The sequence below is a fragment of the Tachyglossus aculeatus genome, chromosome 1, assembly GCF_015852505.1.
Source record: "Tachyglossus aculeatus isolate mTacAcu1 chromosome 1, mTacAcu1.pri, whole genome shotgun sequence".
Taxonomy (NCBI): Eukaryota; Metazoa; Chordata; class Mammalia; order Monotremata; family Tachyglossidae; genus Tachyglossus; species Tachyglossus aculeatus.
The window spans coordinates 169,273,947-169,301,402 of record NC_052066.1 but is presented as its reverse complement, the minus strand read 5'-3'; the positions used below and the strand labels follow the sequence as shown (position 1 = coordinate 169,301,402).

At 47.7% G+C, this 27,456-nt stretch overlaps 1 protein-coding gene across 3 annotated transcripts in view; it reads right to left on the bottom strand.

Moving 5' to 3' along the window:
- SPTLC2 (serine palmitoyltransferase long chain base subunit 2) overlaps window positions 1-27,456 on the bottom strand; it is a 140,650-nt gene that overhangs the window by 4,423 nt on the left and 108,771 nt on the right. For 2 of the 3 annotated variants that reach the window (XM_038750424.1, XM_038750439.1), the window contains exons 10-11: window positions 2,178-2,313; window positions 538-667 (exon numbers count right to left, since the gene is read on the bottom strand). In XM_038750424.1, coding sequence (XP_038606352.1) covers window positions 538-667; window positions 2,178-2,313 — 266 coding nt within the window. The remainder of the gene's footprint in view (window positions 1-537; window positions 668-2,177; window positions 2,314-27,456) is intronic. The other variant, XM_038750432.1, reaches the window with a different exon arrangement.

Below are 27,456 nucleotides of genomic sequence, written 5' to 3'. Positions count from 1 at the left end.
ACAGACGAGGTAACTGAGGCCCAGAGAGGTGAAGTGACTTGTCCACAGCCACGTGGCGGAGCCAGGGTTAGAACCCAGGTCTGTCTGATTCCCAGGCCCGTGTTCTATCCACTAAGCCACACTGCTTCTCTACTTTGTATCCAGGCCGATGCTCAGAACGGTGCCTCACACATGGCAAGTGCTTAAATACCACACTTACTAATGATTATTTCTGGTGGCTCTGTGCCTTCCTACCCCACCCAGCTGGAAAGCCCCTTCAGAGCAGAGCAGCCCCCCTCAAAGAACAAGCCACATCCCAGGACAACCTGCCATTGAAAACTACCTACGGATATCAGGGGGTAGAGCGGTACTGCTGGGACACATTGAAAAACGTTCTTGACAGTAATTCAGCACTTACTTTCGAGCGCATACGGGGTATGGGTATTTTGGTGGGGGGGGGTCGCACGACGATTAATCCCAACCTCCTATCCGGGCCCCCAGAGAACGAGGCATAATTAAACCCGTTATCACAAACCCAACCACGACTGGACGACTTACAGTGTCTAGCATTTCTTTGGTATGAGCGGCCGACAAGCAAAACCTGGCTCGGGATTCAATAATTGGGGTCGCAGGAAATCCCACCACTACCACGCCGATGTTCCGCTTCAACATCTCCCGCCCAAAAGCGCTGTAAGGGGAAGAAACAAGGAAGACGAGTCAGAGACAGAAGAGTGAGAGAGGGGGAGGGCGTGCACGTGAGACAGAGAGAGGGAAGGGGAGGGAGAGGGAGAGAGCGAGCAAAGGAAGCCGGCAGCATAAAGGGCTCGCCGTCCGGAACCGGGAAAGTCTCTGGTGCGGGGTGCATTGGAGACGGCTCCTGAGAGGCCCCCCAGGGCCCCGCAGCAGCCTTTTTGGAAACGCAGAGCCTTCTTTGTGCGGTCCCAAGGTGAAAGGTTCTGTTGGCCGAGACGACGGGGTCTGGAGCGTGGCTGTTTCTGAACGGACGTGGTCACCTAGCTTTCCACTAGCTTCCCAATGGGAACCAGGGACCCAGAGGCCCTGGTTCAGGCTGGTTGTCAGCCCCGGCCCTCCGTGCTAAGGCCGCCAAGGAAAGAATCTGTTCCTCCGTGGCCGTCTTCCGCGGATGGGCCGGCCAACTGGCACCGGCCTCTAGGACCCAAAGCAGTTCCAGACCTAGCGTTCCTTTGATCGGCTCGGGAGCAAGAGCGAGCCGGAATGTCGGTCTTCCTTTTCGGTTAGCCGTTCCAGCCCCTCATCCTCAGTTACACTGGGTCGCACGATTTCCGTTTAATACGCTCCCCCGGGCCAAGCTGCCGGCCGGCACCGATGACTCCACATCTGATCCATCCCTAAGGACCACATGAGATGCGTATCTCCGAAGGCTTTGGTGTTTACTCAGTAACAGTACCCCTTTGCTCTTTCGGTCGTGTTGAGAAAGTTCGGTTTTCCTTAAAATATTTCCCTCCAACTGTTCAAAAATGTGCCTTCCGATTTAAAAAACCCTGGCTCTCTCCTAGGCACGCCAGCGCTCAAAATTCCCTCTCTGACCCTTCGTCGGCTGACTTTCTGGACCTAGTCTTTCCAGGCTACGACCTTTCCCTCCCACTTCCTAAGATGTGAGCGCTTTCACGGTGAAGCGCAGAGGGAACTGGTGGTTTTTGCTCTGGAACCCCGCTTCCCCTTCTCCAGTCTACAGCTTTAGTTTCGTCCGCCCTTCTGTACATTTAATTGCATCTGCACGGACAGGATGATCACACCTTTCTGGAGTAACTAGGTTCAGTCCTGCCTGAAGGCAAGGGGTATATCCACTCGATAACTTGGAGAATTAACCTAGGATTCTGGGATAAACCCATTTACAGGGCTAGAACTCATTCAATCGATGGGATTTTCTGAGCGCTTACTGTGTGCGGAGCACTACCCTAAGCGCTGATACTGAATCCTGTTTTGTCTGCAAAGGATGAGCACATCTACAGTAAGAGATAGATCGCTTTAGATCAGTGATATTTACTGAGCGCTTCCCACGTGCACTGTACTAAGCGCTTATCACATCCAACAGCTCAGAATGGGTCCTGGGAACCCGAGAACATTTTTCTCCTAAAGATGCTGGAAACGGGAGGTGGGTTCCAGCCCCGCCTGCTGCTGCCGCTGCCAGTTCCTCACCGGGTTCCCATTCTTACCCGATTTTAGCAGGCATATACAGCATCAAAGGCACCACGGGGGAATCTTCATTGCCATAGATGATGAAGCCCATCTCTTTCAGTCGCCTCCTGAAATACCTGGTGTTCTCGGCTAACTGTTGCACGCACTCCTTGCCTGGAAAATAATTGGGGGACAAAAATCAGGAAGGGGTCGATCCCTGGCAGGAATCAGGATGTGCTCCCCGATCCCAAGGAGCACCAGTAGTCGCTGTGGGGCCCAACTCCTGCACCCCGCAGGGGGAAAGAGCCGAGGAAAGAGGCAGGTCTCTGGCTCAAGTCCCCTACATTGGGGTCTCTGCTAAACCCATCTTTCCAACCCCTCCAAATCAGTCACCCGGAGCCTTCAAGCTCCTGGGCCATCTTTTGGCTAGCGCAGGTGAATCCTGAGGTTGGGGCATCCAAGAGTTCTGCTGCAGATTAAAGGGTGGTGGCCTGAGGGTACTTTGAATATTAACAATAATCACGATAAATTTTCTCCATGCAGCCCCCCAATCCAAGTCAAGCTCCAAACACCACTGTCCAGATGGGAAAAGCGGGAGACACGCTTGTTGAAAGGGACAAATCTTCCCCTCTTTCGTTCACTCATTGGGCATCTCAGGGCGAAGCGCTGTTCCAAGCACTGGGGAAAATCAATCAATCAATCAATCAATCGTATTTATTGAGCGCTTACTGTGTGCAGAGCACTGTACTAAGCGCTTGGGAAGTACAAGTTGGCAACATATAGAGACAGTCCCTACCCAACAGTGGGCTCACAGTCTAAGAGGGGGAGACAGAGAACAAAACCAAACATACTAACAAAATAAAATAAATAGAATGGATATGTACAAGTAAAATAAATAAATAGAGTACTGCCATAAGGGATGAAAAAGCCACAGCCCTGGACAGCAGTTGAAAGGTGTGTGAGCAAAGTTATACATAAAGGCTCAGAACCGTATCACAGGGACAAAGATCAAAACAGTTAGAGACCCAGAATACTGGGGTTGAAGGACCCGTTTTCTGGGTACGTCTACACTGCCCAGGTAGGGCTACCTGGAGTCCAACGGTCAGTCAGTCGATCGTATTTATTGAGCGCTTACTGTGTGCAGAGCACTGTATTAAGCTCTCGAGGGAGTACAATATAAAAGTACAACAGACACATTTTTTATGGCATTTATTAAGCACTTACTATGTGCAAAGCACTGCTCTAAGCGCATTCCCTGCCCACAATGAGCTTACAACTAGAGGATGAGCAGCCTTTCCAATGCACCACATTCCCAACGCCCTACGATCTAGGGGGGTAAGGGGACGGGTCCGCTGAGCTGCCCAAGTCTTTCCCCCTCCTGCTCAGGCAGGGCAGGCTGGGCTAATCTCCTCACCGTACCTCGTTCTCGCCTGTCCCGCCATCGACCCCCGGCCCACGTCCTCCCCCAGGCCTGGAATGCCCTCCCTCTGCCCATCTGCCAAGCTAGCTCTCTTGCTCCCTTCAAGGCCCTACTGAGAGCTCACCTCCTCCAGGAGGCCTTCCCAGACTGAGCCCCTTCCTTCCTCTCCCCCTCGTCCCCCTCTCCATCTCCCCCATCTTTCCTCCTTCCCTTCCCCACAGCACCTGTATTTATGTATATATGTTTGTACATATTTATTACTCTATTTTACTTGTACATATCTATTCTATTTATTTTATGTTGTTAGTATGTTTGGTTTTGTTCTCTGTCTCCCCCTTCTAGACTGTGAGCCCCCTGTTGGGTAGGGACTGTCTCTATGTGTTGCCGACTTGTACTTCCCAAGCACTTAGTACAGTGCTCTGCACACAGTAAGCGGTCAATAAATACGATTGATTGACTGATTGAGCAGCACCCTGGGCTGACGCGGGGGGAGGAGGGGCTGCACGCGGGCCCTGGCATCGCGGCTCGGCGAGCCGGCAGGCCAGGCAGGGCTGGCCCGGAGCAGAATGAGCCCTTCCCTCCATCCCCCCGCCACCTTCTGCTTCTACCCAGGTGGCCACTGGAGCACCTCAGCCCTGACCCCGTCAGGTGCAACTAGACCAACCTTGAAAAATGACCCCCCATTTCTAAAGTCCCTAATGTTCTCAGGCTGGAGCGCAGAGGGTTGCTCTGACCAATCTCCCTCAGCAACACTTGTTTAATTACTGATGTTATCCACGGCGCTTAATTGTTTCTCTGCCTGGTTGGCTTCCACCTGTAGTTCTGAAGTTCTCCCGGGCAGGGGCTCTTTTTAGGAAAACATTCCTCTAGGGCCTCCCGGATCTACCACGTAGGGAGTTGTTCTCTCAAAAATCCCCCATCTTTACGGCAACTTCATGCTGCAATACCCCCACTGTCTGACACCGTGCGTACATCCATGAGCCGTTTCTTCCAACACAGCTCCCTCTAAGACTGTAAGCCTGCTGTGGGCCGGGACTGTGTCTACACACTCCATTCTATTGTACTCTCCCAAGCGCTTAGCACGGGGCTCTGCCTCGAGTAAGCGCTCGATAAATACGACTAATTGACTGATTGGTCCGACAAACGCTTTGATTTTTCAGCTGGGTTCCGACCAAACACGAAGTGAACATACCACCACCGGCAGCCCTGGAGTTACCCTCAAAGGGCCTAATCCAACATCATGTGCACTGTAGACACTCAGTAAGCCACGCTGATGTTGAGGAAGAGATGACTAGTGGCCCCTGAGATGGGTTTATCGTCTTCTGAGTCTGATTAGCAAACAAACCTCACTGCCACTGTCAGATGGCTGCTGACTTCCTACTGTGTAGATTAGGTAGGTGAAAGTGGGCCAAACCCTGGACCCCCGCGGACTACTTAACAGCCCCCGAGGAGGGGGAGGCAAATGATTCAGAACCACCCCTCAGGTGGGATAAGGACTGTGCCCCCCAAATTTTCAGGCTCGAGGTACCACCCCAAGCCTAAAGCCTAGCTTCCTGGCAGCAATCAGGCAACTCACAATCAAAGAATCAATGGCATTTATTGAGCGCTTACTGTGTGTACGTACTTGGTAGAGCACAATATAACCGAGCTTTCAGACTGTGAGCCCACTGTTGGGTAGGGACTGTCTCTATATGTTGCCAACTTGTACTTCCCAAGCGCTTAGTACAGTGCTCTGCACACAGTAAGCGCTCAATAAATACGATTGATTGATTGACTGATTGGTAGACACAATTCCCTGCCCACAACGAGCTTACACTCTAGAGTGCTAGTTCGGTCTCTGTGGTAGCAAGTCAGCCCTGAAACACCACTCCCCCCACACCCGCCACCATTCTAGTGCACGTGCTTTCTCTCTCTCTTTATGGTATTTGTTAAGCGCTTACTGTGTGCCAGGTACTGTTCTAAGCGCTGGTGTGGATATGAGGTGATTGAGCTGAACACAGTCTCTGCCCCACAGAGACTTGCTTTACAAAAGAGGCAACTGAGGCACAGAGAAGTTAAGTGACTTGCCTGAGATCACCCAGCAGACAAATGCAGAGCCAGGATTAGAACCCAGGTCCTTCTGACTCCTGGGCCTGTGCTCTATCCACTGGGCCACATGTGTATCTTTGCCTCCCTCTCCTGAGATCTTTGGCCTTGTTAGGTAACTGTAGCATTTGTGCAGGGTTTACTGTGTGCCAAGCACTGTACTCAACGCTGGGGCAGGCACAGGCTAAACGAGTTGGACACGGTGTCCCATCCCATTCCCAGGGCAGGAGCTTCCAGTTTAGTCCCACTCCGGCCTTCCGATTCCAGTATGAAGACACGACCACTGCTCCTTATCTGGCTTCGTGACATTTCTACGTTCCCATCCGGCTCCTCACGCTCGGCTGAAGATTTTTACAAAGGCCCCGGGAGCCAGCACACAGCCCTGCAGAGGGAAATGAAAGCAGTATGCTACGGCACCATTAAAATATAAGAATCTTCCAGAAGGGACAGGGAGCTGGGTGAGGAATTGGAAGCACCGCAGAGCCGACAGGCTTTGGGAGCCAGCCCTGGGGTCCAGATCCCAGAGGCGCGGAGGCCCTGTGGAGGCTGCAGGCAATGGAAGAAGTAATTTCCCCGCTTTTTACGGCCTGCGGCTGGACCACCCTGAGTTACTGCACATTCGGAAGTCTAGATGTTTGCTGTTTCTTAGGCTACAGAGGTTAAAAACGATGGGCAGGGTTAGCCGTTACGGGGGGGACTTTTTGTGGATAAATAGCAAGCACATGCAGTTCAGAGTGACACTGTGACACCTCTACATTTAATAATAATAATAATGGTATTTGTCTAGCACTGTTCTAAGCGTTGGGGTAGATACAAGCTGATCAGGTTGTCCCACGTGGGGCTCCCAATCAATCCCCATTTGGCAGATGAGGTAACTGAGGCACAGAGTTGTTAAGTGATTTGCCCAAAGTCACACAGCTGACAAGTTTTGTTCTCTGTCTCCCCCTCCTAGACTGTGAGCCCACTGTTGGGTAGGGACTGTCTCTATATGTTGCCAACTTGTACTTCCCAAGCGCTTAGTCCAGTGCTCTGCACACAGTAAGCGCTCAATAAATACGATTGATTGATTGATCGAAGTGGAGGAGCCGGGATTAGAACCTACCACCTCTGACTCCCAAGCCCGGGCTCTTTCCACTAAGCCATACTGCTTCTCATTTACGGACCAATCTGGGCTTAAAAAACTAACTCGCTCTTTTAGGACAGATTAGATTTACCTTAGCTTTAGAAAACCAAACACACATCCATAAAACAGAGCAAGGCTGGTCATCTCCCTCTAATTGCTGTAGTTTTAGTCGATGTGGATGTTAGCCTCGGGGTGCTACCCTCTCTCTTTGCTTACTATGCACCAGGCACTATACTAAGAGCTGGGGTAGATACAAGCTAATCAGGTTGGACACAATTCCGTGTCCCTCACGGGGTTCAAGGTCTTCATCTCCGTTTTACCGATGAGGACACAGAGGTCCAGAGAAGTAAAGTGACTTGTCCAAGGTCACACGGCACACAAGTGGCAGAGCTGGGACTAGAACCCGGGGCCGTGCTCTTTCCACTAGGCCTTGCTGCTCCCCTTGAATAACAGGGTCTTGAAAGGAGACTGCACCCCCAAATTTCTAAAGGTGGAGAGGGTACTGCCTGCTCATTTCTTCAGTAAGAATGGCAAGAGTCATTGCCGGAGGGCCGATTAACCTCCGATTAGCTCTCAGGTTTTCTTTCAATCTGATTTCAATCAACTAAGAGCTTACTGTGTGCAAAACACTGTAATAATCACGATGGCATTTATTAAGCGCTTACTATGTGCAAAGCACTGTTCTAAGCGCTGGAGTAAGCACTTGGGAGAATGCAATAGAACAGAGTAGTCACGTTCCTGGCCCACAGTGAGCTTTTGCGGTGGAGAAAGAGTTCAGAATCTAGTCTTCCTCCTTTGAAGAGCTGCCTCGTTATTGAATCTGTACCACAGTCCACTATAGAGGAGGAAATGCAGAATAGTTCAAGCCTAAAGATGTTAAAGCCCCCCCAAAAAATATAATAATCATAAAGCACCCATTGCCTGGAGAAACTTCTAAACTGAAACAATCTGGAGTAAGTACTTGGGAGAATACAACAGAACAGAGTAGTCACGTTCCGGCCCACAGTGAGCTTGTGGTGGAGAAAGAGTTCACAGTCTAGTCTTCCTCCTTTGAAGAGCTGCCTCATTACTGAATCTGTACCACAGTCTACTATAGAGGAGGAAATGCAGAATAGTTCAAGCCTAAAGACGCCAAAGCCAAAAAAAAAAATAATAATCATAAAGCAACCACGGCCTGGAGAAACTTCTAAACTGAAACAATCTGCTCTGGTCTACCCAACTCTACTTCCAGAATACCCTCTTGCCAGAGAGACGTTCTTTTAGAGTTATGAATTTTTAAAACCGCCAGGGATTAGTGTGTGCTCTGCAATAAGACTTCAAACACTTATATGCTAACGAGGATCCTCACTACCCTGGCTTGACTTGATCTCTGGTGACATGAGTAGTAGCACTGTAGAGAGGGACCCTCTCTCCAAACTATGCCCTCTCTCCACCACCCGGCTCCATTCCTGATTTATTTATTTATTTATTTATTTATTTATTTTATTTGTACATATCTATTCTATTTATTTTATTTTGTTAGTATGTTTGGTTTTGTTCTCTGTCTCCCCCTTTTAGACTGTGAGCCCACTGTTGGGTAGGGACTGTCTCTATATGTTGCCAATTTGTACTTCCCAAGCGCTTAGTACAGTGCTCTGCACATAGTAAGCGCTCAATAAATATGACTGATGATGATGATTCCTGATGCTCTCCAGCCAAGTGAGGGGGCCTTCTTTTAGAGGGTCCTCCACAGTATTAAAAGATGAAATGCGACCGTTTGCTTCTTCGTAGTTCCAGATCCCAAAGCTAATTCTGCATACAAACTCGAGAGTCTGGACCTCTACCAAGACAATAAGAATACCAGTAAGACCGCTAAATCTGTATGATCGTCGTTCTTTCTAGCCAGGAGAACTAAGCCCCTGAAAGAGAGCTGGGCCGAGCTGGAAGTGGCTCAGAACTCACCTCTGGGGGCTACTGTAATTCCATATGCCAGGAGGGTGAAGGCCCTGGAGGTACTGCACACACCTATCGGCACCCCTGAAAGCAAGGTCTGGGCCATTTCTGGTTTGGCGTGGCCCACTGCCAAATCTAGGTTTTTATTTCCCTTCCCTCTTAACCAAATACGGTTCGTTTTACTCGTCCGGTGACTTCCCATTTTGTGAAGCCGGCCCTTGTTAGAAACCATCTGAAATTTCACTTACAGGGGAAAGTTCCCATCGAATCTCCTTCAAAGGGTTTGGCAAGGAGCGCTGCCAAGGAATCAAAGGAAGTCAAGGCTCAACCCGACTTTGCAGGGGTAGGCATCTGTTCCCTTGAAACTGAGTCCTGAATTCTTTTCAGAGCCGGGGAGGTACTGCGCGGATTTGGCACAGATCAGCGGTAAGACCGCGGCTTGGGCAGGACAAGTGCAAATGTCTGCGTTTGGATTCCCGAGACGTGACGGAGTATGTCCAGAGAGTGAAAGGAGAGAAGTCCCCCATCCTCTGAACTTGCTTGAAAAGCTTTCCCTAAGTCCAGGGCGACAAGGAGTCACCACCTACAATCCCTCTTGTTCTTTCCATAGGTCATGCTTCGTGGGCTTGAAAGCATCAATAGAAGCAAAGGCGTTCCTAAACGAACCTAAATCGGGCTGAGAGAGGAGTTGCAAGATGGGCTATACTATGCCTTTTCCAAAATTGTACCCTGCAATAAATACAATTAAAAAAAGAGTTTTGCTACACACAGAACCTCCCCCTGTAGGCTGTAAGCTCCTTGTGGACAGGGATCATGTCTGCTGACTCTGTTGTATTCTATCAGTCAATCAATCCTAATTATTGAGCACTTACCATCTGCAGAGCGTTTGGGACAGTATAGTATAACAGAGTTCATTCATTCATTCAATCATATTTATTAAGTGCTTACTGTGTGCAGAGCACTGTACTAAGCGCCTGAGGGTCCCTGCCCAAAACAAGCTAACCATCTTGTACTCTCCCAAGCGCTTAGTACAGGGTTCTGGACACAGTAAATACCGCTGATCGGTTGACTGCACTGCACAGCCTTTGGGAAAAGGGGTATTTTCGAGGCACTCCCCTGGGTGAGCCATGAAAGCATCGGGCCAGAAAAGAAATGAGAGTGGGGCCTGACGGAAACAAGGAAATGGAATATCCTCTGCTTTCCTTGTTCTACTTACTGCCTTCTGGTTTCATGTTTCTGGGAATCCATATTCGAAGAGGAACTCAGTGCATCGGCTAGAGGTGGTTACGGGTCTTATTGTTGAACGCCGACAGGGTGAGTAGCAGGTGCAGGCGATGGCTAGGCTGGAGGGGAATAGGCTGGAGGAGAAGTGCTGGAAATTATGAAGGGAGCCAGGGCTCACCTTCCAGACTAAATACAATTTGTGCAGGCCTGGTGATTTTTGAAAAGAGTTTGTATAATAGTAATAATAATAATGGCATTTATTAAGCGCTTACTATGTGCAAAGCACTGTTCTAAGCGCTGGGGAGGTTACAATGTAATCAGGTTGTCCCACGGGGGGCTCACAGTCTTAATCCCCATTTTACAGATGAGGTAACTGAGGCACAGAGAAGTTAAGTGACTTGCCCAAAGTCACACAGCTGATAACTGGTGGAGCCGGGATTTGAACCCATGACCTCTGGCTCCAAAGCCCATGCTCTTACCACTGAGCCACGCTGCTTCTCTAATGTACGGCTGCATTAGACCGAAAGCTCCTTGTGGGCAGGAAACTTGTCTACCGACTGTTATGCTGTACTCTTCCATGGGCTTAGTGTAGTGCTCTGCTCACAGTAAGTGCTCAATAAATATCATCGACAGATTTACTGGTCCTCAGTGAACCTAGAGACAATCTTAATTGAGGAAAATGGTTTTTTTCCAGCAGGACACAACATGAAGTTGCCTAAGTTATCTCTTGAATAATAATAATAATGGCATTTGTTAAGTTCTTACTATGTGCCAAGCACTGTTCTAAGCACTACGGTGGATACAAGGTAATCAGGTGTCCCACATGGGGCTCACAGTCAGTCGGTCATTCATTCAATCGTATTTACTGAGCACTTACTGTGTGCACAGCACTGAACTAAGTGCTTGGAAAGCACAATATAGCCAAAACAGAGAGACAATCCCTGCCCACAACTGGCTCACAGTCTAGAGGGGGAAGTCTTAATCCCAATTTTACAGATGAAGTAACAGGCACAAAGAATTTAAGTTACTTGCCCAAGGTCAAACGGCAGACAAGTGGCGGGGCCGGGATTAGAACCCACATCTGGCCCCCCTGTTGGGTAGGGAGGGACTGCCTCTATATGTTGCCAACTTGTACTTCCCAAGCGCTTAGTACAGTGCTCTGCACACAGTAAGCACTCAATAAATACGATTGATGATGATCTGGCCACTAGGCCACGCTGCTTCTCTTTCTGGGCTCCCTTCGAGCACCCCTTGCCTCTGATCATCATTCACAGCATATTAAGATTAATAAAATGACCGCTGTGTTTACGGCGTCAATGAAAAAAATCACACCTGCTCACTCGACTCCTGAATATTGGAGGTTTGGCCATTTTAAGACACTGGAAATGCAGAGACAAAACTACAAAGTCTGGGCTTCATTACCGTGTCGTGGGAGCTCGAGGCACATAAACAGAGCCGTGCGGTGTTCAGATCTGCGGAAAAAGCCAAACACTTCAGACTTTCTCTGAGGATTCGTTTTTATAGCTCGAGAGGGCAAGCCAAGGAGTAAGAAGTTAGCGCTCCCCCGCCAACAGTAAATCAGTCACGGGTCAAAGTTTCCTCTTACACGCTCAGTTCCCCAAGGAAGCTTCAGCCCACCTGTGGTCCCCAGAGCGGATCCTCTCATTTGAGCATCCGGAAACAGCACAGGTCTCTCTGAGTATATTGAAGACAGTCCCAAAACGTACAGGTGGATTTTTCTTTGTTAAATCCCATACCAACAAAATATTTATATTGATGGGGGGGGCGGGGGTACGCAAACTGCTGACTCAAACCTTGGGTGCAACTCTCAGCTTTGGCCACGACTAAGAAACTTTTTTTTATAAAGTATTTGATACGTGCTTACTATCATCGTCTTCAATCGTATTTATTGAGCGCTTACTATGTGCAGAGCACTGTACTAAGCGTTTGGGAAGTACAAATTGGCAACATATAGAGACAGTCCCTACCCAACAGTGGGCTCACAGTCTTACTATGTGCCAGGCGCTACACTAACTGCTGGGGTAGATACGACTTGATCGGGTTAGATACAGCCCCTACCCCACAGAAGGCTCACAGTCTTTCTCCCCATTTTACAGATGAGGGAACTGAGGCCCGGAGAAGTTAAGTGACGTGCCCAAGGTCACACAGCGAACAAGTGGCAGAGTGGGGATGGGAACCCAGGTCCTTCTGACTCTCTGGCCCGGGCTCTACTTGCTAGGCCACGCTGGTTCTCCAAACTGAAACGAGAGCCTACTTGACACAGCTTCTCAGAGGAGGGGTGGAGGTGAGGGGTGAGGTCTAGATCTTCCTCTCAGACTGCTGATGGACATATCTCCTCTTCAGAACTGTCCGAGTAGATCAAAGAATGTCATTCTGTCATTGGGGACGGTTGTCCTTTCTCGGTGAGAGTCTTGGTTTGGTCAACCTCCCTCTCACCCCCCCAGCTTCTCCCAAAGAGGTCTCTCTCCACACGTCGCTCCCCCCGGCACCCCCACCGAACCACCCTTTCTCTTAGGACGACAGGTATTAGAAACCCCTGGAGCATCATTAGGAGCTCCATTAGAGAAGCAGCATGGCTCAGTGGAAGGAGCCCGGGCTTGGGAGCCAGAGGTCATGGGTTCTAATCCCGACTCCGCCACTTGTCAGCTGGGTGACTTCGGGCAAGTCACGTCACTTCTCTGTGCCACAGTTACCTCACCTGTTAAAAGGGGATTAAGACTGGGAGACTGATCACCTTGTATCCCCCCAGCGCTTAGAACAGTGCTTGGCACAGAGTAAGCACTTAACAAATGCCATCATCATCATCATCATCATTAGGAGGTTCTGGGAATCAAAGTGGGGCAGCAAAAATGCGGGCTATAGGATTCTTGTACAGAGACGGTGCATAGCTGCAGAGTGCGAAATCAAATCGCTCACTTTCAAACACCCACTGGTTAATATCCTTGGGAGCTCCATTTTGGGTAGCATTTTACCCCCTAAAAAAAGAATTACACTCCCAGCCATAATGAGAAAATAATCATAAGGTTACCTATAAGGACAGGATGTGATGGTCTAAGCCAAAACGTTTCAGGGAGTGTTTATCATACATCTTAGACTTGTGCTTAGTGTGTCCTATACATAGTTTGTTATTACATCATTATTATTATTTTGTATTAAAACTAAGGGAAACTCAAAATTCTTTTCTTGGTTTTCGAAACAAGTGTAGGAAAAGGTATAAAGGAGATTCAGGCAGAAAAAAAAGAGAGCTATAACATCACTGAAATACAGCAATTTAAATGTGGACGATCTGTGTGCACGAAGTGAAAATTCAGAAAAGTTTAGTGAAAAAAAGCTATTTTTCTCAAAGGATGGGTATATTCCATTCAGATCTAAATGAGGAAAGAGCTTTAGGAGCAACCTGAGGAAACACTAAACAATGAGTCAAAAAAAAAAAGCCCTCCCAATTTTGTCAGATGTTGAATTCCAGCTCTGTATGGTGAAATATGCCAGACTCTTCCTTGGAGTTTAAAGAGCTAGAGATGTTTTATCACCCCAAGATACAAGTCATGTCTTTTATAGGCCTCTGGATGTCTCCTCTACTGGATGCCTCCTCTACTCACCAGAAGTATTTGAACACCATCTCGTTGGCTTCTTAGTAGGGTCTCCTGGGGAAGCTTATCAGCTTATAGGGAAAAGTGCTGTGTGGTACAGTGCATTGTGCAAAGATCATGTTTTAGGTGGTTTAAGTTTTAATTCTCTTGAACTCGGCTTTGTCACGTCCCCAAGAAAAAAGGGAAGCTCTCTAATCGGCTCTCTAATAATACAGCCGACCTATGTCATCCTCTTCAAAACATTTACCATCAAACACGGTGGTTGAAGGAAGTTGGAAGAAGAAATCTGGTGAGAGATTTTTGTTCTATTAGACTAATCCCGAGCCTCAGGAAAGTAAACCCCTGAGAGTTGAGGAGTGAAAATAGGCACCAGAGTTGACTGCTGTTTCGTTGCCAAAAGTGACAAACAACTTGTATTCACAGGAACCGACAAGTTATCCGTCAGTCAAGGAATGAACCCGGTGCGAATCTGTGATCCAATGCTCCGGGCACACCTATGCACGGGGGCATAGGGAAGCAGACAACAGAGGAGCCACCAGCCCATTTTCTTTCTCTATATACAAAGAAACTGAAGTCATAATCATTATTATGACCTTGTATTAACCAGTTATCTTGAATCTGTCCCAGAATTTAGCATAGTGCCTAGCACGTAGTAAGCACTTAAATACCATTAAAAAAAATTCCCTCTAGACTGTAAGCTTATTGTGGGCAGGGAACGTGGCCGCTAACTCGGTTGTATTGTACTCTCACAAGCACTCAGTATGGTGCCTTGCACATAGTAAGCACTCAAATATGACTGAGTGAATCATTATGGTCTTTGTTAAGTGCTTAATAAGCATCTAACACTACTCCTAATGCTGGGAAATGTACCAGGTAATGATGTTGGACACTGTCCCTATTCCATATGGGCCTCACAGTCTTAATCCCCATTTTACAAAGGAGGTCACTGAGGCACAGAGAAGTTAAATGACTGGCCCAAGATCACACAGAAAACAAGTGGTAGAGCTGGAATTAGGACCCAGGTCTTCTAACCCCTAGACTCGTGCTCTTTCCACTAGGCTATGCTGCTTCATAATGTCTCTACCTTTCCAGAGTATCATTTGCCTAGATTCTAATTCATTCACATTTGCCTGACCACAAGTGTAGCTAACCCCGGGGTGATGAGATAGTAACTGCTGAAGAGCTGTGCAGCAGCCCAGAGATGTGGACAGGAGACAAGAAACAAAAACGAAGAGTGTAGCCAACTACCTGCAGGGTGGAAACACAGGAGGTAAAAGTTCATTATTCTCTCTCGAGGTTATCCAGTCCCCAATTCTTTCGTAAAAGGCTTATTTCATCTTCGGTGATCATGTAACCACCCACTTGGGGCTCTCGTACCTAAAACGGATATCAGTCTTCTTGAACGCAAGGGGAATTAGTATTGCTATGGTCCAATCACCTCGTTCAGATATCAGGGTTTTTCCAATTGGAAGATCCCAGTCAGAGACAGTGCTTGATAAATCCAGCCCACCAAGGGAACGCTACGCAAGGAAGCGCTTGGGAAGTAGCATGGCCTAGTGGAAAGAGCTCCGGACTGGGGCTTGGAGGCTCTGGGTTCTAATCCCAGCTCTGCCGCTTGCCTGCTTTATCACCCCGGTCAAGTCACTTAACTGCTCTGTGCCTTAGTTTCCTCAGCTGCAAAATGGGCTTTCAAAACCTGTTCTCCCTCCTACTTAGACTTAAACCTCTAGTTCGGGGCAGAGCTTGCCAAGTCACCACACCACGCTTCAATTCCGAAAAACCCAACGACTGTAACATCGCCATGAACTAGATGATCGGACGCTCCCCATTCATTCACCCTTATCCTTTCCCCAGAACTCTTGAACTATAGTGGGCAGTTTTAAATAACGTGGGAATTTAAACACGGAAAGGACCAGTTTCATTGTCTCCTCTAGACCTCAATCACTGTGGGCAGGGAACATGTCTACCACCTCTGTGTACCGTTCTCTCCCAAGCACTTAGTATACTGCTCTGCACACAGTAGGCACTCAACTACTATTGATAATATTCCTCAATCAAAAACTCATCGCTGAGGACATGAGGGACATGTCTGTTAAATTCCAACGCAGACATAAAAACCCTCTATATGGGGTTTGCAACGGTCGGCTAAGAATTGTGCTTTTAGTGCTACTTGAATCTACTTAATAATAATAATGGTATTTATTGAGCACTTGCTATGTGCCAGGCACTGTACTAAGTGCTGGGGTTGAGACAAGCAAATCGGATTGGACAGATTCCCAAGTGGGACTCACAATCTCAATCCCCACTTTACAGATGAGGTAACTGAGGCCCAGAGAAGTTAAGTGACTTACCCAGGGTCACACCACAGCAGACAAGTGGCAGAGCCGGGATTAGAACGCATGACTTTCTGAACCCCAGGCCCGCGCTCTATCCACTATGCCGTGCTGCTTCTCAAATACCATTATTATTATTATTACTAGTTTAATCCACTTCCAAGGAGTGGGACAAGAAAGGGCGGTGGGGAGACATTCATTCATTCATTCAATCGTATTTACTGAGCACTTACTGTGTGCAGAGCACTGTACTAAGTGCTTGGAAAGTACAGTTCAGCAACAAATAGAGATAATCCCTGCCCACAACAGGCTTACAGTCTAGAAGGGGGGAGACGGGCAATCAAAACAAGTAAACAGGCATCGATATAAATAGAATTACAGATATATACATGGCGACAAGGCCCATGTGTAAGATCAGCAGCAGCCTACAGCCTTGCCCCTGGGGGCAAACTCTGCAGGGGCTGACATTGGGTTGCACCCCCGGGCAGAGTTTGCGGGACTGGGGGTGGAGGGGAAAATAACGAGCATTCTCATCCCCTTCTCAACCTCTCTCATTCTCCTTACGGAAATCGATGGCGGGAACCTCACCACCTCCTCCCACAGTCTTAGGGCTCAGAGGTCAGGTTTCCACCTCCTTGGAAGGCAACCAATCTGAACTCTGAGAAAAGCGACGGGGACGAGTGGGAATGATCACACTCCGGTAGAATCGGGTTGTGGTAAGCATGGAAGGCCCACAAAAACAAATTACCCTCTTTTTATGGAACAGAATCAAGTTACTAGACTCCCCCACCGCCTCTTTAAAGTTACGGTTAGATTTTTGTGGCCGTTTTGTAGATGACGAAGCAATATCAACAGTATTCTGGCTCCTTTGCAAAAACAGGCGTTCTTTTCCCTGATTTCTCACTCTTGAGGATCCAAGAACCACAAAAACCTGCGGCAGGAAGAGCCCTTGAGCAGTCACGTAGTCATCCCTTCACCTTCAGGTAGGATCACACTTCGACAGTTTCAGACACAGATCCAGATCCAACCAGAACGAGGCATCTTTGGAGCCTCTGAACGGGTTGAAAAGGTTGGCGTGAGCTCAACCCTCAAGGCTGGGGGTACTTACGTAACAATTAGCCTTACGTGGTATTAGTGCCAATTACCAAGACTTTGCCCTTCAAAGGGTCCCACTTGTGCACACCTGTTTAATTGAAATGTCATCTTCAGTTGATCCGAGCATTAAAATGGGAAACTGTTTGCTTTGGATTAACTTGCATCATAGCCAGGAGAATCTCTGTGAGTCGATGGCTTCAAAAATAACATTTCAGGTGTTGATGGAAATCTTCCCATATCAACAACATTATTCAAGGCCTGCCCGGCCTGAGTTAATCCGGCAACTCACTTGACACTCTACTGCACAACAAGTCTAATCTTCACCGGTTTCCTGGATGAGCTGATATAAATCTGCCTCAGAAACTGTGGCGGAGGGGTGGGGGGGAGAAGAACACACACATACACACACACACACACACCAACAACAACAAACTTATAGCTGGCCTCAATTAAGTGTACTGGGCTGAGAGGATTTGCAGGCAGGAACAACTGACGATTTTATTTTTTAATCTGCTTTCTCCCAATTTTATTTTTTTAATGAAGAGTGGAATGAGTGGTCAGACATAAAACATTTCAGTCTGATTCACCCACATCCACACACTCCAACACATTCTGGGCTAGTTTTTCTGGCTGGCTCCACCAAGACCTTTTGAAAGGGAAACAGATTGGTAGGACAGGTAGGTGGTAGGTTAGTTTCAATCTCCAACCCTGATTTACACCACCACCAACAACAAAAGGCCAGCTACCTATTCCGCAGATTAATTTAAAAAAAAAAAATCTTCATCGTTAACCTGTACACAAATCATCTTCTTCACGAACTTGTTCTCCGAGCCTGGACTGACAGTGGAACATATCCAGGCTCCTAAGTTTTTTTTCACGAAAAGTTTTAAGCTTCTCATCTGCTTTATTATTTCTAACATTTTACCTGGTAGGCTGGATTACTTTGCAAAGATAAAAAGGAACAAAAGTTTATGTATCTTTTCTCTCCAAAAGACTTGGAGGAAAAACAAAGTCAGAGAACCTCGAAATATAGGATCGAGCGTTTCATTTTTCCTTTGCCTCTGCTAAAGACACGTTCTCTGCTGAGATTTTGGAAAGTTGAGCGCACATCTTGAAAGCATCTCACGGAACTATTCGTAACGTAAGATGAATTCAAATCACACTTTCCGGACAATAAATTTGTTTACGGAACCAAATCACGAAGGATGTGAAAAATCAGGAAGGGCGTGGACGGCAAATATGGAACTGCTGTGTACCAAATCCCTCCTTACTGAGAGGGCACCTTTTAAAATCTTGAGTTTCTTCCCCCGGCGAGTGGTACGCATAAGGAATTTATTACCGAAAGAAGTCCTGAAGGCAGCAGACTCAAGAAGAGTTTGAATGAACTCACGGATAAACAGCCAAGTTACAGACGCAGAAGAAAAAGCTAGGGGTTGAAATGGCACATCCCCAACCAACCCCTACGATGGACCTGCCCAAGAGGGCAAAGGTGAAAAGGCCGAGCACCCCCAATGCCGCTGTCGGAGACACAATACTGGTTTGATTTGATTTAGAAGGGGCGTTTCTTAATGTTCCTATCAAATTCCCTATCCTAGTACTTCTAATAATAATAATGGTGGTAATTTGTGATGCGTGCCAAGCACCGTTCTCCAAGTTGGGGTAGATACAAGGTAATTAGGTTGGACACAGTCCTTGTCCTACATGGGGTTCACAGTCATGATCCCTAATTTACAGATGAGGTAACTGAGGCACAGAAAAGCCAAGGGACTTGCCCAGGGTCACACAGCAGTCATGTGGCAGAGCTGGGATTAGAGCCCGTGCTCTTCCCACTAGCACGCTGATTCTTTTCAGATCGCCTCTCCGAGGAATGTAAAAGATCAGTGGGCCCATGGAGTCAGTTTCGAATCTAGGCCACGGTGGGCTCTTCCTCTCGCCCTCCAGAAGTCACCTCCCGTATTTCATCCACTTGTCTTACGTCTTAGACCAGGGCTGAAAGCTTTCTGGGTTGGCCCTGGCTTTATTTAGGGGAAGGAACAGATGTGGCTGAAGCCATTTAGAACTGCAAGTATTGTACACTTCGTCTTATTCCTTGAACAAGCGCAGGTGTAGTCACACCGACCACAACACAGCAAGCCCCTATTATAACGCTCCTATTTAGGTACTCTGCAGCAATAGTACTACTGAATTTTCATGCGGGTAGTCCTTATAACATTGTTGGCACCTGACAATGGCATGCTAATCTTGCCCTCCATGTGCTGTGAGCGGCAGAGGTGCATCTGAGTGTCGGGCACACAGAGGCCCAGTGCACAGCTGCTGGGCTTTGTGGTGAAGATGCTGAAGTTATCCCTCAGGTAGACACGGTGCAGTATATTTTATCACAATACTGTCAATATGAAATAATGCCTTCTGTTGGGAAGTACAGGGGACGTTAGCTGAGAACGCCAGCAATCATCAAACATCAAAATGCTTTTATATCTGGCCACTACATCAGATACACAGAAGTGACTAGACTCAAGCATCTAAAAGAATAAATGCAAAGCTTTGGGTGGAAACGATTATGGTGTGTACACATATATATGTGTGTATATCTCACACACACACACACACACACACATATATATGCATCTATGTGTGTGCCTTAATATCTGGTTAAAATTAATAATCTTTCATTAATCACTCTATTATTGACACATTTACATTGATAGCAACAATAACAGTGCTAATTTTTTCTCTTTCTTTGCTTTTTAATGGCACTTGTTAAGCATTTACTATCTGCTGCGCACTGTACTCAGCGCTGGGGCAGATACAAGGTTGGACACAGTCCATGGCCCACATGGGGCTCGCAAGTCTTTAACCCTATTTTACAGGTGAGAAAACCGAGGCCCAGAAGTGAAGTGGCTTGCCCAAGGTCATACAGCAGACAAGCTGGGGAGCTGAGATTAGAACCTAGGTCCTTTTGACTCCCGGGACCGGGTTCTTCATTGCTTACCATGTGCCAAGCACTGGGGAACACACAGGGTAACACACAGGTTTACTGGGTCAGGTAACAGGGCTCAGAATCTAAGAGGGAGGGAGACCAAATACTTCATCCCCATTTTACAGATCAGGACACTCAGACACCAAGAAGTTAAGTGAGTTGCCCCAAAATCACAAAGCAGGCAAGTGGTAGAGCGAGGAAGAGAACTCAGTTCACTCTCCTGACTCCCTATTTGGTGTTTGATCATGAAAGTCAATAAACTACTAACTGAAGCAGCATGGTCTAATAATAATGTTGGTATTTGTTAAGCGCTTACTATGTGCAAAGCACTGTTCTGAGTGCTGGGGGGAACACAAGGAGATGAGGTTGTCCCGTGTGGGGCTCACAGTCTTAATCCCCATTTTACAGATGAGGGAACTGAGGCACAGAGAAGTGAAGTGACTTACCCAAGGTCACACAGCAGACATGTGGGGGAGGTGGGATTCGAACCCATGACCTCTGCCTCCCAAGCCCGTGCTCTTTCCACTGAGTCACGCTGCTTCTCTGGATACAGCAGGGGCCTGGGAGGTCCTGGGTTCTAATCCTGGCCCCGCCACTTGTCTGCTGCATGACCTTGGGTAAGTCACTTCACTTCTCTGTGCCTCAGTTACCTCATCTGTAAAATGGGGATTAAGACTGTGAGCCCCCTGTGGGACAAACTGATCACCTTGTAACCTCCCCAGCGCTTAAAACACTGTGTTGTGCACACTAAGCGCTTAACAAATACCATTATTATTATTATTATTATTGTTATTATTATTATTCACAGTGCTTCAGTTACCTAATCTGTAAAATGACGATGAAAACTGTGAGCCCAATGTGGGAGAGGGACTGTGTCCACTCCAATTACCTTGTACCTACCCCAGCGCTTAGCACAGTGCCTGGTACATAGTAAGTGCTTAAGAAATACCACTAGTATTATTATTGTATCCATTGTGCATGTCATCACTTGATAGAAATATATACTGCTTGGTCCATTTTGGGGAGTTGGGAACACTTTAATGCACCTCATATTATTTCCTGTGGGAAACTATACTCCATTTAGCACTTTTTCACTTAATGCTGTTTTCGCGGAACCAAGTAAGCATGCAAAAGCATGCAGATTTGACGAACAGTAGGCATGGAAAAGAAGGGGACTCCAGTTCGTCCTACTGAGTAATAAGCTGCAGTAAAACTCCTCCATTAAGTCAAGCAGACATGATAAATCTTTAACATTATCGAGAATAATAATAACCATAATAATTGGTATCTGTCAAGTGCTTACTACGTGCTAAGCACTGTACTAAGCGAGGGGGTAGACAAAAGATAATCAGGTTGAACACAGTCCATGTCCCTGATGGACCTGTGGACTATAAGCTTGTTATCGGCAGGGAATGTTTCTGTTTATTCTGCTTTATTGATCTCTCCCGTGGACTCAGTACAGTGCTCCGCACATAGTACTCGCTCAATAAATACCCTTGACTGATGATAGATTGATTGGTAGCTCTTCATATTAGGTGAAAGCCCTGTCAGAAATCTGGGCCTAACCCGGGTAGGACTATCATGTGTGTGTGCACAAAGACACACATACACACAAAAACAGACTGGGTGGTGCACAGACTTCAAGACACTAACCCACAGTCATACATGGACTCACACGAACATGCTTGTACACTCATACATTCAGTCGTATTTAGTGAGCGCTTACTGTGTACTAAGCGCTTGGGAAGTACAAGTCGGCAACATATAGAGACGGCCCCTACCCTACAACGGGCTCACTGTGGTGCACACCTGCAGACCTTAGGAAAGAGAAGACCTCTCTCTGGGTAAGTGCTTATTAGAATGGGAGAAGGGACAAGGTGATCATCATCATCATCATCAATCATATTTATTGAGCGCTTACTATGTGCAGAGCACTGTACTAAGCGCTTGGGAAGTACAAATTGGCAGCATATAGAGACAGTCCCTACCCAAAGGTGATGAAGGAAGAGAGGAGAGGAAGAAGCGTGGTCTTGGCTACCCCTCCTGATTTTTTTTTCCCTTTGAAAAATTAAACTGAGTCTTACATTTTCTTGACTTTCAGATTAACAACTCTGCAATTTAGTTCAGATAAACCAGTTGGAGTCCACACTATTGACCAAAGAGCTGTGAACAGCTATATTACTTTTCAATCCAGGGCTGGATTTTTGTAGTGCATCAAAACTTAATCCTCTCCTTCCTGAGTAGGTAACTCCTGTTGTGATTTCTTTGCATTTGGTCAGCTTCTCTGGGAGGGCTTTTAAAATAGGGTAGATTCTCTTCCACCCGTGAGGGTTTAGTATGAGACCTGGATCCTATGACCTTAGACAATTCAGGTCAAGGGGGAAAAGGACTTGTCCTCTTACTTCCCGGGATGCTAAGAGAATTTGGATGAATTGGACAATGGGCTTTAGGATCCTTAGAGAAAAACATTCTGGATGTAAGACTTTGGACCTTTAAAAAAGGCGCAGTACCCTTCTTTATGATTTGATCACCAGCAAGTCAGCAAGCAATATAGTTTAGTAAAGTTTTAAAATAACCAGAGTAATGAATAGGCAACAGCAACTAGTTTGCTAAAAGGAGAGAGAGAGAGAGAGAGAGAGAGGAGAGAGAGAACAGAGTATTTTCCACAAAGTGGGCAAGTTGTTTTGATTTTTAATTAATCAAAAGGAGGAAAAACACTAAAGGGATGTTTGAACGCCACGTGCTGTCCCCAGGCCTAACACTGAGGCAAAACAGTAATCTTTACTGAGCACAGGTTCCTTAAGTTGGCAAGGCTCAATCCAGCCTGATAGCTTCCCCCCGGGGATCTGGATTTGAAGATATCTTTCAACAGGGTTACATTTTAAACCAGAAATGAAAGTCGTCTGCATTCCCTTGTAATAAGCCGGCTACAACATAATAAAAAATACCAAATAACTTATTTGGAACAAAAGGACTTCCCACACTTTATTACTATTCTCAGCCCCTTCCCAACGGAAACCGTTTCTGCAAAGCCGTTGGCAAAGTCAACAGAACTTCAAAACGGCAAATGTGAAAGGAACTCAGCCTCCCCTCCCCAACTTATTTCTAATACTTAATGTCACCCTTGCACCTGAAAATGTCAGTATTTTACAGGCACCCCTAAGGGTGGGCTGAGGTTGTCTCCCAGCTTTTGTTAATTTAAGGCAACCCGGGAGAGTTATTCAAACACTGGGGGCTGGTTGTTCCTGGTATTTGTAAGAAAGGGGAAGCATTTGTGAAAACAGCACTTCGGAGTCAAAGCCGTTCCCTCCAGGCACTGAACCAAGAATAAAGAGGCTGGTCCTCCCTTCCTTTCCTTCTCTCTCTGAATGAACATATGAATGTCTGCATGAATAAGACTGTTCTAATCACAAAAATATTCACTTTCCAGCTTTTTATCTTCCTTCCTTTCCTCCAAGTCACTTTTTCTGGGGGGTTTGTTATTGGAAATTCCTCTTCAGCTATCTGCCAACCAGGTGGGAGGTGGCCATCGGGGACTGACACAAAGCCAACACTACTGAAACAATTAAGACCTGGGTCCTGCTACCTAATTTTAGCATTTCTGGGAGTTGTAAAGGGGGTGGGAAGCGGAGGGAACTGAATGACTCTACCCCAGAGCATGGGGCAGTAATCCCTCTTTGGAAACCAGAAGGAGCTTCTAGCGGTGGCCCTTGTCTTGGAGGGCCTAACTGGCAACAAAACAGTAGCAAAAAGCCAATGGAAGTGTTTCTAGTCCACGGAGGCCCAGTGTGGGCAAGCTGCTGTGGCATGGAAGCAGGGGTTCAGGCTGAAACACTCAGATCAAGGGGACAAGAATTAATAATAACAACGATGGTATTTGTTAAGCGCTTACTATGTACCGAGCACTGCTCTAAGTGCTGGGCACTGTTCTGAGAATTGGATGTCTGAAATTCACTGAGACAAAAACAGTACTCTGGTGACACTCTTTCGTCATACATAAAAGATGACGACTCCCACAGTTGGGCAAATAGGGGGTGTGGGACAGATGTCCCATAGGGTGGGAGAATAAACAATACACGGTGCGTTTTTTCCAAAGAGGATCTCTGTAGGTAAGTTGGAAACCGAAACCAAGGATGATGGTTGTGAAGTTAAAAGAGAGAGGGGTTCAGGAGATGTGGTGATGGAATAATAGGCAGGATTTGGCAGCAGACTGGAGTCACTCCATTCAATCGTTTTTATTGAGTGCTTACTGTGTGCAGAGCACTGTACTACGTGCTTGGGAAGTACAAGTCGGCAACATATAGAGACGGTCCCTACCCAACAAAGGGCTCACAGCCTGAATGTGAGAGTTGAAGGGCAGTGAAGAGTCACGGATGAGATAAAAATGGTGGGCCTTAGGGCAGGGAGGACGGAGTACTGGGCACCCTAAAGTCAGATCCTCTACATAACTGAGGTTTCCCGGGATTCCTAGCTCAATTCTGTAGGCGTCCACGTTTCCGAGTCATTGTCTAGCCAGCAGGAGATGAGAAGTGGTCGCCAGGTGAACACAAACACCTCAGAATGGATATGAGTGCAAGACTGTGAAATTTCAAGCACATTCCAAAACCCAAAGGTATCTGCTGTTCGGTTGATGGTTGAGCTAATTTCTTCTATATACAAGTTGCTATTTGTGGATAGCATCTCAGTCCTGCTTTGGATCACTTCTATTGATCTTCCCTATTAAAATCCAAGTAAAAATGTCCAACTCTGAAAGGCCTCCTTGGCAATGTAGAGATGGGGAAATGAATGGGAGCGGGCGGGGGGAGAACTGCCATTGGAACGGCTGAAGCGGCTGTCTCTGGGCCTGGGAGAGTATGCCCATCAGACGGCGATGCCATCAGGACCACTCTTTGGCAGTAGCAAGACGGCTGGAAAAGAAGCTGCTGTGGGCGAGTGAGAGCCACTGTTGTGGAAAGGACGAGGAGTAGTAATAACATTCATCGAGTGTCCGTTCAGGGTGCTGCAGGAGGCTGGGAAAATCACTTAAATCGGGGTGAGCTTTGTTGCAAGAGGTGGACAGCATTGTGGTCTGTGTGATGCGGGAAGAAAAGGAGTTCCAGGCTGGGGGAAACAGTGAGAGTGAGGGGATGGAGGCAGGAGAGTCGAGAGTGAGGTGCAGACGGAAACTGCCCTCTCAAAGGTCACCAATGACCTCCTGCTTGCCAAATCCAACGGCTCATATTCTGTCCTAATCCTCCTCGACCTCTCAGCTGCCTTTGACACTGTGGACCACCCCCTTCTCCTCAACACGCTATCTGACCTTGGCTTCACAGACTCCGTCCTCTCCTGGTTCTCCTCATCTCTCCGGTCGTTCTTTCTCAGTCTCTTTTGCAGGCTCCTCCTCCCCCTCCCATCCTCTTACTGTGGGGGTTCCCCAAGGTTCAGTGCTTGGTCCCCTTCTGTTCTCAATCTACACTCACTCCCTTGGTGACCTCATTCGCTCCCACGGCTTCAACTATCATCTCTACGCTGATGACACCCAGATCTACATCTCTGCCCCTGCTCTCTCCCCCTCCCTCCAGGCTCGCATCTCCTCCTGCCTTCAGGACATCTCCATCTGGATGTCCGCCCGCCACCTAAAGCTCAACATGTCGAAGACTGAGCTCCTTGTCTTCCCTCCCAAACCTTGTCCTCTCCCTGACTTTCCCATCTCTGTTGACGGCACTACCATCCTTCCCGTCTCACAAGCCCGCAACCTTGGTGTCATCCTCCACTCCGCTCTCTCATTCACCCCTCACATCCAAGCCGTCACCAAAACCTGCCGGTCTCAGCTCCGCAACATTGCCAAGATCCGCCCCTTCCTCTCCATCCAAACTGCTACCCTGCTCATTCAAGCTCTCATCCTATCCCGTCTGGACTACTGCACCAGCCTTCTCTCTGATCTTCCATCCTCGTGTCTCTCTCCACTTCAGTCCATACTTCATGCTGCTGCCCGGATTATCTTTGTCCAGAAACGCTCTGGGCATATTACTCCCCTCCTCAAAAATCTCCAGTGGCTACGAATCAATCTGCGCATCAGGCAGAAACTCCTCACCCTCGGCTTCAAGGCTCTCCATCACCTCGCCCCCTCCTACCTCACCTCCCTTCTCTCCTTCTACTGCCCAGCCCGCAACCTCCACTCCTCCACCGCTAATCTCCTCACTGTACCTCGTTCTCGCCTGTCCCGCCGTCGACCCCCGGCCCACGTCATCCCCCGGGCCTGGAATGCCCTCCCTCTGCCCATCTGCCAAGCTAGCTCTCTTCCTCCCTTCAAGGCCCTGCTGAGAGCTCACCTCCTCCAGGAGGCCTTCCCAGACTGAGCCCCTTCCTTCCTCTCCCCCTCGTCCCCCTCTCCATCCCCCCATCTTACCTCCTTCCCTTCCCCACAGCACCTGTATATATGTATATATGGTTGTACATATTTATTACTCTATTTATTTATTTATTTATTTATTTATTTTACTTGTGCATTTCTATCCTATTTATTTTATTTTGTTGGTATGTTTGGTTCTGTTCTCTGTCTCCCCCTTTTAGACTGTGAGCCCACTGTTGGGTAGGGACTGTCTCTATGTGTTGCCAATTTGTATTTCCCAAGCGCTTAGTACAGTGCTCTGCACATAGTAAGCGCTCAATAAATACGATTGATTGATTGATTGATTGATTGGTTGCCTTGGGAGGAATGAAGGAAATGAGCTGGGGGAATAGCAGGAGAAGACAAGATTGGGAAGGTGGGGCCGGCCGGGTCACAGCCTTGAAGCTAACTGTGAAGAGTTTCGGTATGCTGTGAAGAAACATGGCATTTATGAAGCGCTTACTATGTGCAAGGCACTGGTCTAGGCGCTGGGGAGGTTACAAGGTGACGAGGTTGTCCCACGGGGGGCTCACAGTTTTAATCCCCATTTTCCAGATAAGGGAACTGAGGCACAGAGAAGATAAGTGACTCGCCCAGAGTCGGTCACACGGCTGACAATTGGCGGAGCCGGGATTTGAATCCCTGACCTCTGACTCCAAAGCCCGGGCTTTTTCATTCATTAGTTCATTCATTCAATCGTATTTATTGAGCGCTTACTGTGTGCAGAGCACTGTACTAAGCGCTTGGGAAGTACAAGTTGGCAATGCATAGAGACGGTCCCTACCCAACAGTGGGCTCACAGTCTTTTCCACTGAGCCACGCTGGTATTAAGCACTATGTGCCAGGCATTGTTCTAAGCGCTGGGGGAGATACAAGGTGATCAGGTTGTCCCGCATGGGGCTCCACCCCACTTTTCCAGATGAGGGAACTAAGGCCCAGAGATGTGAAGCGGCTTGCCCGAGGCCACCCAGCTGACAAAGGGGAGGGATTAGAACCCAAGCCCGGGCATCCACCAAGCTAGCTCTCTTCCTCCCTTCAAGGCCCTACTGAGAGCTCACCTCCTCCAGGAGCCCCCTTCTCCCCCTCCCCACCCCGCCCCCACCTTACCTCCTTTCCTTCCCCACAGCACCTGTATATATGTTTGTAT